Source organism: Botryllus schlosseri, chromosome 9, assembly GCF_051294905.1.
Source record: "Botryllus schlosseri isolate E-star chromosome 9, Bs_hap1, whole genome shotgun sequence".
Classification (NCBI taxonomy): domain Eukaryota; kingdom Metazoa; phylum Chordata; class Ascidiacea; order Stolidobranchia; family Styelidae; genus Botryllus; species Botryllus schlosseri.
Genome location: NC_137244.1, coordinates 19,031,647 through 19,045,197, shown reverse-complemented (window position 1 = coordinate 19,045,197; position 13,551 = coordinate 19,031,647). Strand labels below are relative to the sequence as shown.

At 41.1% G+C, this 13,551-nt stretch overlaps 2 protein-coding genes and 1 long non-coding RNA gene across 4 annotated transcripts in view; 2 read left to right on the top strand and 1 right to left on the bottom strand.

The window, feature by feature from the left end:
• Positions 1–176: 176 nt before the first annotated feature.
• LOC145446078 (neuronal acetylcholine receptor subunit beta-4-like) lies at positions 177–4,997 on the top strand. 2 transcript variants are annotated; one of them, XM_080324262.1, is made up of 11 exons: positions 177–350; positions 561–572; positions 643–797; positions 1,517–1,625; positions 1,706–1,823; positions 2,029–2,232; positions 2,296–2,452; positions 2,519–2,655; positions 2,784–2,866; positions 3,690–3,887; positions 3,954–4,997. In XM_080324262.1, the coding sequence occupies exons 1-11, from the start codon at positions 222–224 to the stop codon at positions 4,122–4,124; spliced, it is 1,473 nt and encodes a 490-aa protein (XP_080180388.1). In that variant the 5' UTR covers positions 177–221; the 3' UTR covers positions 4,125–4,997. The 2 variants fall into 2 exon arrangements, with proteins under 2 accessions (XP_080180388.1, XP_080180387.1); XM_080324261.1 differs by having other exon boundaries at positions 179–350; positions 495–572.
• LOC145446091 (uncharacterized) overlaps positions 1,970–13,551 on the bottom strand; it is a 171,287-nt gene continuing 159,705 nt past the window's right edge. The window contains exon 4 of the long non-coding RNA XR_013917206.1: positions 1,970–1,983. This is a non-coding gene — a long non-coding RNA (uncharacterized LOC145446091). The remainder of the gene's footprint in view (positions 1,984–13,551) is intronic.
• Positions 8,772–12,355, top strand: LOC145446824 (uncharacterized). Its single transcript, XM_080325199.1, has one exon. The coding sequence runs from the start codon at positions 9,198–9,200 to the stop codon at positions 12,276–12,278; it is 3,081 nt and encodes a 1,026-aa protein (XP_080181325.1). The 5' UTR covers positions 8,772–9,197; the 3' UTR covers positions 12,279–12,355.

Here is a 13,551-nt window from a genome sequence, read left to right as displayed (position 1 = left end):
GTTATAGGTACGCGATCAAAAAAGTTTAAGAATCCCTGCTTTAACGTAACCATTGAATTATATAGGCCTGGTTGAACTCGGTGTGAGGGTTACTGATACAACGACATGGTCAGGCCACGCGGTTGTCTCTAGAGATTGATCGGGTATATTCAGTTACGGGCATATAGCGCAGTGTATAGATCGAGCTCATATCAATAGCTATGTAGCAAGCTTATATTTACATGATGGCGATCAAGACTCATGTCGTACTATTATTGGCGATCTTGTCTTGGACAGGAGCTTCTAGCCTATTGCTAGAAAATGACGCGGCTCGCCTGACGAGAACTTTACTAGTTGGATACAACAAGGAGGTTAGTACCTATTCTTTTTGCATAGAATAGTAAATATATACTCATATTCGGTTTTGTAATCAATTGCTAATGCACTGGACTTGCCAAGTATAGGCCTAATCTATAGATTTCGTATAGTAATCACTTTTACCTTGGCTGCATCAGATTCGGCCTTATACAAATCTGAAGGGCAATCGGACCGTTATCAAACTAGGAATGACTCTATCGCAGATCATCAGTGTGGTACGTTTTCAAGTTTGGCATGAACGAGATAGCATTGAAGTTGTGGGATCTATATCAGCTGCTGTTATAGAATGAAAAAGAGCAGGAATTGACGACGTCGGTTTACATGACCCATCAGTGGACTGATCCACGGCTATCATGGAATGAGTCATCGTACGGGGGTATTGCCATCCACCGATTTTTAGCCGACGACATATGGACACCAAGAGTGATTCTGCAGAACAAGTAAGGCAGTGATATTTCTAAATTAGAGGGATTAAAGTAAGAATACAATTGCTCATGACAATGACATGACTTAAATTGAAATCATAGAAATACAATGAAATATTTTTACGTATAATATATCTTTTTCGTCGTCCGATATCGTATCAAAATGATGTTTAAAGGTACACAATTATAACTTTGTTATGTTTTTCCGTAAAATTGACCATTGCCTACATATATTCGATGTCATATCCTATTGGCAGTTTTCCATCGCTTCAATTTTTGATGGTATCAATGCGGCGCCATCTTTGTTCTTATGTCTAGGGCTGCATTTAAAACAAAAATCAATTTAAAACCAACATGTTTGAAACAAGAGCCTTGATTAAAACGTGTTTTTATTGTTTTTTTAAGTCATGATGTCACCACTATTCAATTGTGCTGTCATAGTGGATTGACATTGACAATTGAAAATATAGGGTAAATATAGCTCCTTTGACGAAATATGTACGTACTATAGCTGTTGAACCGACTATTCTGAGAGTTCCAACCATCCCATATCCTATACGTCGGCTATATCGGGTGGTAATTGTCCGTAGTCTCATACAACATGTTTTTGGAAAGTATTTACACAATTATGCCAAAATTCTACAACTTGAAAAAAATTAAAAGGTCTTTGTTTAAAACACTGTTTAAAACATAAACAGCCATTTGTTTTAAATTATATTCCTCTGTTGCTTTAGTAAAGACGGTGAATTCGACGTGTCTCTGCGCGTGGAAACTCTGGTCAAGAGTGATGGGCTCGTGAAGTGGCTGCCCCCGGCTTTGTACAAAAGTTCGTGTCAGATAGAGGCAAGTAGGCTATCCCTGGATCTCCTGGGAGGCATTCGGTGTGAGATATAGGTGACGAGAATCTCACCATTGTAATTCAGGTATCTCTCTTCCCATTCGATTGGCAAAATTGCACCATGAGTTTTCAGCTGACATCGTACGATGAATCTGAAATCGAACTGGCGTTAACAGGAGATACGATCGACGTGGATTGCAATTGTAAGTATTATATTGGTTTAAGTGACGACAAGATGAAACCTTTCATAAGCAATGAAGGGGACCTGTTCGTTTGCTACTGATATTCACAGGATGTCTCGAGTCGTAGGGGGAATAAAGCATCGGAAATTCCAAAACAAGGATGTATAGCATATAGGCCTACCTTAATCACATTTCGTTACCGATCGCAGCAATTCTTTGTTTCCAGCTTTCCAACCAAACGGAGAATGGGATTTGATACAGAGGCCGGTCAAGCTAATATCGCATATACGCGATGAATTGACTTATCAAAATGTGGAATTCTATTTCATCATACAGCGAAGACCTCAATTTTATGTTATGAATCTCATCGTTCCGTGCGTTCTGCTCACTCTAATCTCGTGTTTCGTTTTCTTTTTGCCAGCTGTGTCGTGTAAGTGTTGCAGCGACCTAAACTGGGGCAGTACCCGAATCACCTCACACCGTTATATTTCAGGTGAAAAAATGACGTTGTCAATATCTGTCTTGCTTGGTGAAACTGTATTCCTATTCCTCATCGCGCAACGAATGCCGGAGACTTCATTGTCAGTTCCACTGATTGCCGGATATCTCATTTTTACGATGAGCCTTGTCATCGTAAGCGTAGTGTTCAGGTACGCCCACGAAGCAAATGAATGAACAATGGGGTTATTTAAAATCATAAATAATGTTTCATTTAGTGTTATTACTTGTAACATTCACTACCGCTCATGCACAACTCATGTCATGCCCAATTGGATACGTATCGTTTTTATGGACTATTTAGCACGCTATCTAAAAGTGGAAAGGCCTCGAAAGGAAGGTGATAACAGTGAACGTAAGTATGCAGATTGTTATGTCGGTATCACTATGACTGTGTGGTCAGAGACCTTTGGTTACGCCTATATCGTCAAACAGCAGTGATCCGTGCGTATATAATTATAATTGACAAGCTTCCTTTTGCAGGTACCCGGCATCGCACCAATCTTGATATGTCCATGGATCGCATCCCTCTGCAATCTGGCAGTGAATTGTTATTTAATGAGCAAGTTGGTTCACTTTTAGAACTGCTAATGCTTTATAACTCAGTGTTTCACAATTGTGGCCGCCGCCCCACCACCAAGAATCTCGCTAATCCAGGATGATCATGATCATGGAGCGGCTTCTTTTTTGTTACCCGCTCTCCTCAAGTTTCCATACAATGTCGTGCAAAACCTGGAGCCAAAAGTCTCAATCGCAAATGAATAAATTTGGCGACAATCTATTGTCGCGATTAAATCACTGGTACCGTCAACAATTTTGTGTTACGCATATGTGACGTCACAAAAAGCAAGTGGCAAATATGGAGGGAGAAAGCCACCTTCCGCCCCACTGTTTGCAATATCTCGTTACATAGAATCTCGCCTCTACTAGCATCTGACCTCTGCTAAATTCAGCGAGAAGGAACATGTTAAAATTCATCCATCGATTACTTTATTGCCCCGCGGGTTTTTGCCACCCAAACATAATAATATAGTGCGGAACTCAAATGTTTGATATTTTCGCACGGAAGCGGAGATTCGAGGATAATTCCACCCATAATAAAAATCTCGACGACATATTGATCTAGCATATGTATCTTGACCAACAAAGCATACCTATTTGCCATAGAACAGCGACAACATTCGCGGTCTCGTGTGCAATCGATGAAAAGGCGGCTGGTGGAAAACCCCACTGTGTACGCCAATGAGGACTCAGGGTTTTGGGTCCATCTCGGATCTTTAGTTAAGAAACATTGAAATTTTATTTCTCCAACCTGAACGTCGTCGCGATCCAGGGGTTAATAACCACTTCACCATGGCCACGTGAAGGCTTATCAGTATTCCTTTGCAGGCTTGCAGGTACGGTTTCAGGCAAAGGCGCGTGAGGCGTTGTGATGGATATATTGATGTAACAGGCATGTCTGACGGAAGTGCTGAAGCTGATTCAATACCCACTATAATAAACCCGTTGCCACCTCATCTAAAAGAAATAGTAAGGAATATAACTTACATTTCTTCATCCATACGACGAGATAAAAAGGAGGATCTAGTAAGATAATAAATAAAGGCGCTCTGTTTCATATGTTAATTTATAAACGATGTTGATTACTTTTAGTCATCTGGCGAATGGGCTTATGTTGCACTGATCTTGGACAGGTTATTATTCTGGATATATCTCTCCGTCTTCGTTTTCGGAACCATGGCATTCTTCATGAAAACTAAAACCGCCTATTATCCAGATGTGCAAGGCTCGCTGCAGAATTGTAGTAATACTGAATCAATTTAGTTACCAATGTTATACATTCATGTCGTGTGATTGTCAGATCCACACATTCAGTCGCTACCACTTCTGTTTTTTTCGTGATATTGCAATCTTGCGATGTTTGAACTCACAAAATTTTCAATAAATGAATTAATTAAATTGATATCTGTCAGAGAAATGATGTTCTAATGCAGTGGTTCCCAACCTTTTCCCACCCACGTACCATTTCGAGGTTTTATGCAGTGCTCGCATACCACCTATAAGTTCTACCATTTATGACGTCATAATCACGTATTTGACTTATGCGAGGTGTAAATAACAAATTCTATTAAAATAGGCATTATCAGCCAGGATTGATGGGAACAACATGATAAAATAACAAAAGTCATTTTATTTAATGCGGTTGCTGTATTTGTTTATCTTTAACTATAGCTGGTCGATGCGTGGCTCACAGCGCATCGAAAGTCATGCATGGGCGCAACAAGTCTGTTTCGTTTCTTCGACTTGCTAGTCATCTGGCATGAAAATCCTTGCTTGCACTCTCACGTAGAAGTGAATATCAGCAGTTGGGGAAACGCGTGAGAAGCTAGCGTCGCGTACGAGGAGGCCATGCTAAGCTAAAAGTTATTGGAGAACAAATCTTTGTGTTTCGTCTTTGCTGTCTCGTCATCCTGGATATCAATGATCTGCCATCACTCCCCAGTCCCGACAGGCAGGTCGGCTTGATCAACAGAGAATGGATCGGTCATGTAGGCACAGCATTTCACTGGGACGAACCTTACCACCGACATGCCATACCACGACGACGACGGCTTTGAAAAACTCAAAATCAACCCCACCCTAACTAATAACTCTCTTCAACAAAAAAAGAAATCTACTCGCGTACCACCTGGAAAACCTTCGCGTACTCGTGGTACGCGTACCACAGGTTGGGAACCATTGTTCTAATGACTGTTCAAATGCTATGGGTGACATGGGTGTGCGCTACTGGTGGAGCGTAAAAGCATCTGGGAGGTGGCGCGAAGGTGCGGTCAACTGAATTTTTTTTTTTGCGCCCTGCGCAATTTACATCAGATTCATAGTTTGCCCTGTGTAGGCCTATAGTCCCAACTTCATATTTGAGAATTCTCTCATCAACATTCATAAACATTCCATGCCATCAAACTATATATCCGTTCGGATTACTAGCATTCTGGTTGCACATTGTGATATGGCGATAAGGTGGGTGCGAAATTTTTCATTATCATAAAGGAGGGGGCGTGTCTAAAAAAGTTTGAGAACCACTGCTATAAACCGACTGCATCCGACCTCTGCTTCCTTCCCTGCTGAACTCACCAGACCAGACTTGGACAACTAAAAAATTTCAGCTTCTCCAAATTAAATTAGAATTAGAGCTACCCATTTTTTTCCAAATTCGATAATAATTCGAATCATAAATACACATACACACTCATTATACAGCTTGTTTCCAAATTAGAATAGAATTAGCCTAGGGTTATCACATTTTCGTGGCCCAAAATCCAGACACTCTGCACGCCTGCTAGCGAGTTTTAAAATGAGGTATGAACAGTTGAGCACATATTATGCCACACTAGCAATACTTTACCTGACGATGGTATACAGAGGTGGATTATTTTAAACACTGGTCGTAAATTAGCTAACTAGACTATTGGCCCATCTCTAATTTGAGCTCTGGTGATTGCTGGGGTCGGTCAACTCATTTTGTCTGCAACAGACTTCTTTACGGGTTGGATGAAATTGTATGACCCAATGGCCGTGTGGTTGACATTCATCCCCTCTCTACAGTTAGGTTGGTGCAGATATGCGGTTGTGTGTTGTAGCCAGGATTGAAACAATACTTCTAAACCAGCTCTCGCCCAAAATAACGAGTCTGGGCCCACCATGGGGTGATCGACGAAACTTAATAGGCCTCTGGTTTCTCTGTGGATCTGGTTTTTGATTTTAGGAATGAATTCTGACAACAATATTGGTTCTTGCATGCATCACTATAGAAATTTCATCCTCTCTCAGCCCGCGTAATTTAAGTTAGCGGTAGAGCTAGTGGAGATGATGACTTCGAAAATACAGGGAACTTAGGCTAATTGTACATCATGTTACACGGACAAGACTATTTATGAGCCGAAATGCCGGTCAGCACCAGCAGGCTAGAAACCGCACCGACTACACAGTAGGGCTGTTCAAAACTAACTTTTTTCCCGGATTCCAGCCATTCACTGATTAAATTGTCAGGATACCCTACAAAACGCTGCACAACAAATTTGGTTTAGTTCCAACAAGTATAAGACTCCGGAGATCCAATTAAAAATTTTAATTTACTAGGGAAAATTTAAAAAAATCATTTTTTTTTTGTCAACCCCATGAAATTGTTTGTTTGTTTTCAAAGACGATGCAAAACAAATTTGACTCAATTCCAACAAGTAGAAACGGAATTATTTGAGTTTTTCGTTGATAATAATTAGAATATCCTTGATCAGAGAATTATCAACGAAAAATTCAAATAACTCCGCGTCTACTAGTTGGAATCGACTCAAATTTGTTTTGCATCGTCTTTGAAGACAGCTCAACAATTTCATGATGTTGACAAAAAAATTTGAATTTGTTTAAATTTCCCCCAATAAATTAAAATTTTTGTAGGGTAACCTGACAATTTAATCAGTGAATGGCGGGAATCCGGGGGAAAAAAGTTACTGTTGAACAGCCCTACTGCACAGTGCACATCCAGTGGTTTCCGGCATTTTCCAATTTGAAAATGTTTCGTGGCCGACCACAAATTTGGTAAGCTTCTAAAAAAGGGTCAGTACCTTTGCCCAGACTTATTCAATGCCTATGTTGAAAACTGCTTAGACTCAGCATATTCGCGGTCCCCAAAAAGGGCAAACAATCCCCAGCTTGAGATCGACTGTCCCTGACTAAAGCCTCAAAACAGCCTACCGACACTATAAATATATGGTTCTCTACTCACATGATTAATCTCAAACTCGACACCCTAGACACCCTGGCAACGCCGCTGCAATTATATACACTGCGCTACTTATAAGCATCTCACAGAAAGTACCGATTCAGTATGTATGGGCTCTAACGGCGGTTTCCTCGAGAATCATTATACACAGACATCGCGATCTGAGTCCATGTCAACTCTATCCTGCTCTACTCCAATGTCCAAAGTAACCAATAAGTCCATTACGAACGTTTGAATGACGAGGAGAAGCATTTGCGATATTTACGACATCACAAAAGGAATGTAATTTACAAGCTACGTACAGCTGATATGAGCAATCAGCATTGCACGATATTGCACACCCGGCAAACATTTTCTGAAGCATTAGCTTGCCTATTTCTTGTGAAAGCTATTGGCTAGTAATTGGTCCATTTTAATGTTCAAGTTCAAGTTTATTCATAAAATTTCATCACTTCAAAACATCACAAGACTGCAATACAATGAATGATAGGAAGATGTCGAAACGACTAGGAGTAGGCTTGTTTTAAGATCAGACACCCACCTAGGCCTAGGCGATGTAAAGAGGAGGCATGTACAATTTAGGGCTCTTCAAAAATGACTTCTTTTCTCAAATCGTACTGGCTACTTGATAAAATTTTTAGGTTACCTAATTTAAGCCTAGCCTACACACAAAATTTGGTTCAATTCCAGCCAGTAACCGCTTTGCTACAGAAGAAGTAAGTTCCTATTTATTATATAAAAATACATAATAAAAAATTTGAAAATTTTCTGTTCACCCCATGAAAGTGTTAGGCTGTCTATAGAAACGATGCTCACCAAATTTGGTTCAATTCCAACCAGTGGAAGCGGAGTTATTGCCGTCGAAAAATTTGGATTTGAATAAAATAGTATTTACGGTGAGCACAACTATAATACATAAACAAAGAATCAGTCAGCATGTAATTGTAGACAAATTCACGGAGTGTAATCATGGAATTATCATCGAGAATTTTTCAAGTATTTTCGGTCCCAGTGATCCATCGGTACCACATCTCCCTACACCCTTTCTAAATTTTGGAAGGCCTACACCCTTGTGTATGATACACCCGGTCGAAGAGCCCTGCACTATATAGTTCTCCTGCATGGCTGGAAACCATTTCCGATGGAACTAATGTTGCAGTCATGTCGATAACAGATCTTGAGCAGCAGCTTTGAGATGAAGATAACGATTTTCTCTTTACCATTAACTAAAATCAGCACTGTCTACGTTCTCACGCTCTGCTGCAAAATATATTTCCACTTAATCCTCTAATATATTTTCTTTTGCTAGATATGAAGCAATCCTCTTCTTTATTTTTATTGGGGTAGTTGATGGCATGCAAGAGAACAAGAGTGTGTTAGCTATCTCTTTTTCTTTGGAGTAGGATGATCTGCTGTCCTGTTTGTGATCGGAAGTCAGAACTAGATGGTTGTTGGCAGACTACAAGCTACGCCTGTACGGTGTAAGCAATACCGTGGCGGCTTGGTACTGGATTATTCTGCTCGAGAGGGTGTTTTTGTTAACTTGCTGCAAAATGCCGATGCATTTCAGGAAAATAATAAATTAGATTATAATTAATATTAGAGCATAGAAATATCTCAAAAATTAGATTAGAATTAGATTTTTGGCATTTCCCTCTGCTTGTTCAAATCTGCACCAGACTCCCTGATATTTCTCTACCTCTCTCTCGAGCAGAGATGGCCACAGTCCGGTTCAGGAGCCGGAGCCGGAGCAGGATTTCAATGATTTTTTACCAGGCCGGACTGGATCCGGATTTTGAATTTGGGGTGACGGTCGGATTTTAGCCGGATTTTTTTGCTGCAATATGATTAATTAGCATTGTTCTGGCAGGATTTTTTCGGATTCCGAACTGGACATTCACCAGCCGGATTTTTTCGGACTCTGAATTTCCAATTGCCAGCCGGATCCGGATAGATTCGGATCCCGAAATTTTGGAATCCGCCCATCTCTGCTCTCGAGAAGCTATCCTAAAATGTCAGTCATGCGTAAATGCATAAACAACGGGCGATCGCGATAGTGGCAATCCATAGAGATATTTAGTGCAGCGGCTGGTGACAGTGGATTTTTTGAGTTTGTCATGGGTACGCCGGAATATTCTGTATTGCGTTGTATGTACGGCCGTGGAAAATATAATACTCTGACATTCAGACCTAGAATTCTCGAATTCGCAGCATCATTTCAAGACATCTTAGACGGCCTTGGCAAAGAAAATAGCCACGAGGACCGTTCGTATCACAGAGAAAAGATCACACTTTTTCTATTTGCTTCGGTTTTCAAACATGCCGAATCTGTGGAAACACTTGGCTCAAATCTAGTTCGTCTACGGAATTGTTATGGCTTGATATTTTCGCATTTGACTTGGGATGATTTCTTTGAAGTTGTTTCTTTTCTGGGGCTTGGTCCCGAATTTGTGACCATAGTTGTGGATCTAGAGACGGACATTCAAGAACTTGTTGGATCGTATTTATACAATTGGGTGAAATCAAAGACAAATTGCTGTGATGGTACCGACAATGAAGATATTGCAACCATTTGCATATATTTATCATCGGTTGTGTTCACACTGACATCGAAGTCTATATGTTCAAATTTAGCACATCACCTGCAAGATTGTTATTCGATATTACTTGAGACAGTGGGATTGGAACACAACAAATCTGGATTAGCCCGATGCTCTATAAGCAATATCCACATGAGGTGCGTGAAAGGTGTGGTTACACAAATGAAATCTAATTATACTCTGAAAGTAATTGAAAGATCAAGCGTACCTACGCCTGAAGTATTTTTTCTGAGCAGATTGAAAAAGGCAATTGAAGATGACAAAGAAAATTTGCAGGAAATACTGACCAATACATACTCGCCTCAGAAGAATGATACGCAGTCAGGCAATACAGAATCCAAATTGCTTTTAACATCAGCATTAACTTCAATGGATTATCTCTCCTGCATTGACATCAAACCTATCGAAGAAGTACGCCTTTTGCTGAGTAATCTTCTTGAGCACGTTCAGAAGGATACAGCTGTGTGGGAAAATGATATTAATCATGCGGATGATGTATATGTAGTGTCCAATTTCCTAGAAGGCTATGAAGGTTCAGCTGTTAGACTTTTGAAGAAGATAGTTTGTGAACCACTGGAAAATGATTCTTGGAATAAACAGCTGGCTGCTTTTTATTCATCGCCAGAATGCTTGGCGGTTAGAAGTAATCTCCTGATGCTTCTGCAGGGTGTGTCTCGATGTCGGATGGCGACTTCATACTCTGGCGGCGTACGCACAGCCTTAGAATTTCATAAGTTATTTTGGAAAGGGTTTGATTACCTCACATCAAATCACAAGTATGATGTCGCAAAAGAGATCATATATATCCGTAAAGAGTCTTCGCTATTGTCGGAATATCCGTCAAACTCGATCTTGGAAAATAAGTCAAGACACAACGACTTTGAGCAAAGTAAACAAAAAAAGATACGGTCATTTTTTGAATCCTTGTCGGACCAAGACGATTTGTCTGATGGTGTGAGGGCAAAGTTTTCCGAAATCTGCTTGCAGTCTCCTTCTTTATGTCTGAAAATACTGATAGAAAATGTGTGTTACCGCCGAATACAGTCCCTCCCCTCATTGCTCTTTGAATGGGACTATTTGTTACAATTTCCGTATGGGGACGATCACAGGTCAATGTTGTGGACGATATTTTTTGCCTCTTTGAATCATCATAGTCACGACGATGATGAAAAATCATTGGATAACGGACTGGCCTTTCTTGTTACGTTGCTTGACAAGTTTGCGCACGGCGGCTCGGATCACTTCGATTCTCTCCTAACACAAAGTTACGATTGGCTTTCACATTGCGTTTCTGATAATGCCAAGTTCGATTCTACTGAGAGAATATTGCATTTGAGGATTCTTAAGATTTATTGCGGAACAAGCTCATTAATCCACATTGTACCCGTTGAGAAGCTGCTCGCGTTATGCGTAACTTTGATCAAAAGGATCGACGCATCAACCTCTCTGTGGCAGTCTGGTCCGAAATTCAGTGAAAAAGAAGAAGAATTGCTGGATGACTTGTTCGATGCTTTGTATGAAATGATATTGAAAAAATTGGAGGAAACAAAAACGGAAAACTGCGATCATGAAATTACGATAGCAAAATGGCTCTTCCACATATCGAGGGACTTCTTGTGGACCAGCAAGCTGAGATTTTTATCGATCATGCAGGAAATCGATGATTTCAAGTTGCCGGTGCCTGCGTGTTTAGCGGAAGTCTGCGAAATCCCGACGATATTCCACCCAAGCGCAGATTTGTGTTATGGTACCGGGACAGGCCTGTTGGCATGGTTGCAGTGTTTTCTGGTTGACTCAAGTCTGTGTCCACTTCACAGTCTCGGGGTCAAGTTTCTCGAAGTATACGATGTCAAGCTTCTCACTGCCGGATGGACAGTGGCTATGTCGCAAATTCTACCCTTTTGCAAAACAAAGGATTGGTTGAAGCTGACAGAGACTACAAAAATACTTATCCACCAGGCTAAACTGTATTGCCCGTACCAATTTTCTCAAGACGCCCCCCTACCAAGTATTGACGCATCAGACGCGTTTATTGTTTTGAGTGTCCTTCAAATGTTGAAAAACGTGTCGAGCATTATTTGTAACAGTAATTGTGTAGATTGGACTTCCCGAGTAAACTACAGACTTTTGTCAAAACACTTTTCCGAAGCTTTCAATTGGCTAGTGTCTGATTCTCCCGACTTCGGAAAAGCTAAGCCGTCGTCTCAACTGCTCATTTTAAGCCAATTATTTTGCAGCGTGTGCTGCATCGCGAGACAGGTACAAAGCGTCGGCCGCAGTCAAGCACACTCGGAGGCTCTGTTTGTTTTTTGCCTTGATCTTCTCGGGTCGTTTGAGAGAGTCTTTGAAAGCTTATTCGATCGCTCGCCTATTGACGATGCCGACTCTAATGACGATAGTTCTTCCGGCTCGCCCTGTTCTCATATTTCCGACGATGGGAAAGATATCGCGAAGCGAAATTGCGTTCTTGAAGCGAACTCAAGAATCCAAGATATGATGCACTCAGCGTCGTCGATGGGAAGGGAACAATGGGCGGCTTATGATCAAAAATTGGCGAAGCTGCTGCAACGTGTTAAAGAGTCGTGGATGATTGTTTGATGGCTGGATTATCACTCGAGATCGACTCGTCGCGAGTATCGCCTTGAATTTTTGAATAAATTTGCTGGCGTGCGCAATATCGGGCTATCGTGATTTCTTGAAAGTATAGATTGAAGCCATGTAATTGTGGGGATAAAGTAGTCATCTTTGGTACTAAGTGTAGAAGTAGTGCGGTGAGTTCATAATTAATTACACGTCGCAGTAGCGATTTCTAAGACATGTCAAAACGACTTCAGGCAACGAAGCTCAGAAAAGTACTCGAGTGGTTTCGGAAAGTAGATTTGGCCGAGGCGTCTCATACTTTTGGTAGTTGATCGGTGGACACTTTCGAAGTCCTAGATCAGGGGCGGGCAACTTCTCCAGTCGGCGGCCGGACATATGAAAATTAAGTACATGGCGGGCCGGATTGCTGAATCGATACATTATTCGCACATTTATCCACATATACAAGGGAAAAAAATCGTATTTGCTGTATTTTACCGACAGTTATGTCAATGCAAAGCCATTTCTCGCCGATAATGACGAAGACAATGTGGATTTGAAAACAGCATTGTCATTCAGGCGCGGCCATGTCTGCTTCTCTATGGTCAATTAACACACGGTGCGATCCTTAATTGAGATTTCAAGGCGTTCGATAAGCCCGTAATCCAAATTTACCAAGATATCAATTAATTAGGGTTGAGTACATCGTAAATGCCGATAATGCAAGTCGCACGTAAGGTTAGGGACGATAGGGCTACCATATTTTGGAAATTTGAAAAGAGGACGCTTTTTCAAAATTTTCAGACTTGCAATACCGGAGGCAAATCTTGAAAAAATGGTAGATTTTCCCCACATCGTGGTCGGTTGACTAAAAAAAAGTCAGCTCCCGAAATAGCCGCCGGAGCGTTTACTTCAGTGCTGATTTACTGATGTATCTCAGCCGAATTCTCAAAAAAGGGGACATTTGGGCGTCCTCCGAGGACACTTTCAAAAAAGTCAAAAAAAGGACAAATCCTCCTAAAAGAGGACGTATGGTAACCCTACGTAAGCTCCACTCTCGCACGCTGTGCACTCACGTATATAATAACATCTAGTCAATAAATTTTGACGTTTAAGCAAGTATAATAGTGGGAAATCTCGGCATACTGGGGCCGCGGGCCACATTACCATGTAAGACGGGGAACTGTCCTCGTTGTTGCCGTATGTGACCCACCCCTGTCCTAGATGCATATTCAGTTATTCACGACAAACATAAATGACTGCTGGAAGTTTGTGCCGTTGTTAAAAATGC